Source organism: Palaemon carinicauda, chromosome 12 (genome assembly GCF_036898095.1).
Source record: "Palaemon carinicauda isolate YSFRI2023 chromosome 12, ASM3689809v2, whole genome shotgun sequence".
Lineage (NCBI taxonomy): Eukaryota > Metazoa > Arthropoda > Malacostraca > Decapoda > Palaemonidae > Palaemon > Palaemon carinicauda.
The window spans coordinates 103564957-103569956 of NC_090736.1; the positions used below are offsets into that span (position 1 = coordinate 103564957).

A 5000-nucleotide genomic window follows, 5' to 3' on the forward strand; every position below is an offset into this window, starting at 1 on the left:
TGCCAAAAACTTCCTCATTAACTCCTTATTCTCATTTATGCCTTCATCCCCATACTTCTTCCTAGCTAACGTTTCCAACCTACATACGTACATTGATATAGCTTCTCCTGCATTCATCCTTGCCTCATCAAAATCATTCTTACGCTTATACTTAACACTCCCTTTCATACGTTTTACCTGCTCAATTATTCTCGTTTTCACACTTTCATAATCAACGTCCCCTACACTCATTATCACTCCATACATCGTCAAAAAATACCCAGTCAAATATTCTCCTAACTCCCTAGCCCAAATTCTTTTACTATCACCATACTTATCCTGACAATACCTCTCATACTCCTTGAAAAAATCATATACATCCCTACTGCTATGCTCATTGAACCTTTCACACCGAGGTACTTCTCTCATAAACACAGTCTTACACACATCACGTTCATTCTCACTGCTATCATCACTGTCTACTCCCTTGTTACCTTCTTCCCCATTCGAATATAATGAATCCACTTCCACACTTAAATTCCTATCCTTAACCATTCCTTTCTTACCCTTTTTCTTACTTACCACTTTCACCCATTCACGATCGTCCTTGCTATCAGCCTGATACTTTTTCTTCCCTTTCTTCACATCACTTTTACCTTTCCTTTCATCTTTCCTCTCACCTTTCTGTTCATCCTTACTATGCCTAATTCCCTTATCTTCAATATCACCATCACTATTACTACTATCACTATCACTTCCTTTCCCATTATCACTAACCTTAACCTTCTCATCCACTATCAACCCATTACCCGAAGCTGAGGACACTCCTCCGACTGCACCTTCCCCCATTATAGTTTTCATCATCCCCATGACTTGCCCCATCATATCTTCCATTCGTTTCTCCATTCGTTCTTCATTCTCTCGCATCCTCATCTCAACACCCTCTTCCACTCTCTCTACAGTTCCCTTCAACTCCCTAAGCTCCTTCTGCATCGCCGCATTCTCCCAGTTCAACCTCTCATTCTCTACTAGCAACCTCTCCTCACGCTCCTTACTCAGCCGCAATTCCTCCCTCAAAACCCTTAATTGCTCCTCCATTTTTCATCAACCTTAATCCTAAATTCTTAACCTAATTCCGTCCTTCGTCCAACAGTCCAGCTTCTATCCCACCTCGGCAGTCCCTGTTCGGGCGCCAAAATAATGTGGCGGGATGTTGCAAAAAAAACAAGCCCCACACCCTGAATCACACCTACTGACAATGGTCTCCTCAACACATACTTTCCCCTTACGTTATCTAAAACTGGACTCTTAGACAAAAGGACACAAAAAACAAAACATAACCTTAAAACTATATATTTCTTACAAACTATAATAAATCCAACCAAAATCACCAGCATCAAAAACTTACACTAAATATACTATAAATACCATTCAAATAACGAAAAAAAATAACCTAACAAACTTAAATTACACCGCACACCAACACCAAAAATAAATATATATATGAATTATCTTGTATAAATATTATTATGGGACACCAACACTGTCCATACACACAAGCCAACTGTCTTTTATGGCACAACACCACTATATATAACCAGAAGACTGTCTTAAATATCCTTAACAGCCTTAACTCCTCGGGGTCATGGGTGTCATCGTCGTCGATATCATCATCATCATCAACATCATCATCCTAAATCTTAATTGTAATAAACAGCCCAGGTCGTCAACAGTTGATCAATCAAATGAGCAGTCCAAACAAAATCGTAATACAGGCCAAGTCATCAACAATACATCCACTTTCAAAAAACTTGGGTCTCTCCAAAGGAGGAATCGCAGCCTGCCAAAAATAAAAAAGAAAAACACTTACGAACACTTCTAGCTAACTGAACTATCGCACTATAATCAAAGATAAATAATAAATTGTTCCTATCATTCACAATCACGACAAGCAAAGATAAACAAAACTGTACTTACTTTGAAAATCAAAAAACACTTCCACGCTGGTCGAAAATATATAAATAGTTATCCAGCACTCACACAACTGCCTTAAGCTGCAGTCAAATAAAAAAGCATTCGCTCCGAAACATTCACCACTGTCGTAACCTAACTAAAAAATGTAAACAAACAATCTCATTTGTACCAACAGTCTTTCTCACCACCAACGATCGTTAACCTAACTACTTTCGCTCGCTAACACAATATCTCTCTCTCTCTCTCTCTCTCTCTCTCTCTCTCTCTCTCTCTCTCTCTCTCTCTCTCTCTCTCTCTCCTCTCTCTCTCTCAGGATTTGGCAAAACCAAAAATAAAATAAAACAAAAAATAAATCCTCCACATTCCTCCCCCCTTACTTTGCCAAATCCTTCTCACACAACACTTACATTATTTTTTTCATAACCCAGTCGCAGTCGGGAACGGGACCTCTACTCCGAGTAACCGGGACTCCATATACTCTCTCATTCACTTCTTCCTTATCACAATCATTCGCTACATTAACACTATTCCTATCTAAATCCCTATCATCTAATATATCATGTACAATCATATCTACCTCGTTCTCATCTGGCCCTATAATTACACTCATTTCTGTAAACAGTTCATCCATTTCATCAAAAACATTCTCAACTTTAGTAAAAGATTCATTCATACTACTAATCATTCTCCTATCTCTCACTCTCGCATTCGTCATCCTTTCTTTTACATCACCTAAGGAAAAGCCACACACACTATAGGTATCATTCATACTCAGCCATGATTCATCTGTATTAACACATTTATCTTCCATACACACTTGCACATTTACACCCTTGTCAGACTTATTCGTATTCTTACCTATTCCTATAAATTTCCCTTGCACTTTCTCCTCCCTTAAAACTTTCAAACGCCTCTTTTTCCTATATTCAACTAACACTAATTGTTTATTTTCCAGCCCTAATTTCTCATGCATACTCGGTTCATACGTGCTCATTTCCAACCAATTACTCATCCCATTCTCACAAACATTAATCGTATTCCTTCCACACACACAGGAGGACTCACCCAGCTGAACCCTCTTACACTCTAGTTTCCCGAACATCCTGGCTGACTTACTCCCTTCTTCCTACATACTCTAGCTACATGCCCATCTGCACCACATTCAGTACACTTACCCCGCGGCTCCTTGCACATTCTAGCATAATGACCATCCTTACCACAATTACCACAAATCACATTCATACGATTACTACGACATCCACTCGCCACATGCCCAATCATACCACACCGAAAACACTTAACCTCTTTCTCTTTCTTGCACTCACTAATTCTATGCCCTACCTCACCACATCCAAAACAAGCACCTAGAGCCCATCTGCATTCATTCTTCTTATGACCTACTTTCCCACACCTATAACACTTTTCATCACGGACACGGCTATCTGACATACCTCGATGTGCACTCACACTCCTATCCCTATTGCGCCAATTACCCTGCCTAAATCCTTCATTTGTCCTTACAGGTATTCCCACATTACTTGCCCTAACACTCCTATCTACTACATTATCAGCTACCCTCATTGGTCCTCTCAAAATTGCATCCTTATAACTACCAAATTCTATTACACTTTCTTCCATTCCAGTTCTTACACTCACAGATTTACTTTCTTTCATGCACCTATCTAACTCATAATCCTCAACTATCTCTAGTATATCATCCCATGTCAATCTCTCTTGCGTCCACCTCATTTTCTCTTTGCGTTTCAAATTAATAAATTCACACACATTCTCAGGTACTGTTGCCAAAAACTTCCTCATTAACTCCTTATTCTCATTTATGCCTTCATCCCCATACTTCTTCCTAGCTAACGTTTCCAACCTACATACGTACATTGATATAGCTTCTCCTGCATTCATCCTTGCCTCATCAAAATCATTCTTACGCTTATACTTAACACTCCCTTTCATACGTTTTACCTGCTCAATTATTCTCGTTTTCACACTTTCATAATCAACGTCCCCTACACTCATTATCACTCCATACATCGTCAAAAAATACCCATTCAAATATTCTCCTAACTCCCTAGCCCAAATTCTTTTACTATCACCATACTTATCCTGACAATACCTCTCATACTCCTTGAAAAAATCATATACATCCCTACTGCTATGCTCATTGAACCTTTCACACCGAGGTACTTCTCTCATAAACACAGTCTTACACACATCACGTTCATTCTCACTGCTATCATCACTGTCTACTCCCTTGTTACCTTCTTCCCCATTCGAATATAATGAATCCACTTCCACACTTAAATTCCTATCCTTAACCATTCCTTTCTTACCCTTTTTCTTACTTACCACTTTCACCCATTCACGATCGTCCTTGCTATCAGCCTGATACTTTTTCTTCCCTTTCTTCACATCACTTTTACCTTTCCTTTCATCTTTCCTCTCACCTTTCTGTTCATCCTTACTATGCCTAATTCCCTTATCTTCAATATCACCATCACTATTACTACTATCACTATCACTTCCTTTCCCATTATCACTAACCTTAACCTTCTCATCCACTATCAACCCATTACCCGAAGCTGAGGACACTCCTCCGACTGCACCTTCCCCCATTATAGTTTTCATCATCCCCATGACTTGCCCCATCATATCTTCCATTCGTTTCTCCATTCGTTCTTCATTCTCTCGCATCCTCATCTCAACACCCTCTTCCACTCTCTCTACAGTTCCCTTCAACTCCCTAAGCTCCTTCTGCATCGCCGCATTCTCCCAGTTCAACCTCTCATTCTCTACTAGCAACCTCTCCTCACGCTCCTTTCTCAGCCGCAATTCCTCCCTCAAAACCCTTAATTGCTCCTCCATTTTTCATCAACCTTAATCCTAAATTCTTAACCTAATTCCGTCCTTCGTCCAACAGTCCAGCTTCTATCCCACCTCGGCAGTCCCTGTTCGGGCGCCAAAATAATGTGGCGGGATGTTGCAAAAAAAACAAGCCCCACACCCTGAATCACACCTACTGACAATGGTCTCCT

General features: G+C 40.0%; 1 protein-coding gene across 1 annotated transcript in view; it reads right to left on the reverse strand.

Moving 5' to 3' along the window:
• Positions 1-2205, reverse strand: part of LOC137651272 (uncharacterized) — a 3870-nt gene extending 1665 nt beyond the window's left edge. Inside the window, exons 1-2 of the mRNA XM_068384535.1 lie at positions 1957-2205; positions 1-1819 (exon numbers count right to left, since the gene is read on the reverse strand). The exon at positions 1-1819 is cut by the window's left edge and continues 1665 nt beyond it. Of these exons, the coding sequence (XP_068240636.1) occupies positions 1-1077 (1077 nt within the window). The 5' untranslated portion in view covers positions 1078-1819; positions 1957-2205. The remainder of the gene's footprint in view (positions 1820-1956) is intronic.
• Positions 2206-5000: the final 2795 nt, after the last annotated feature.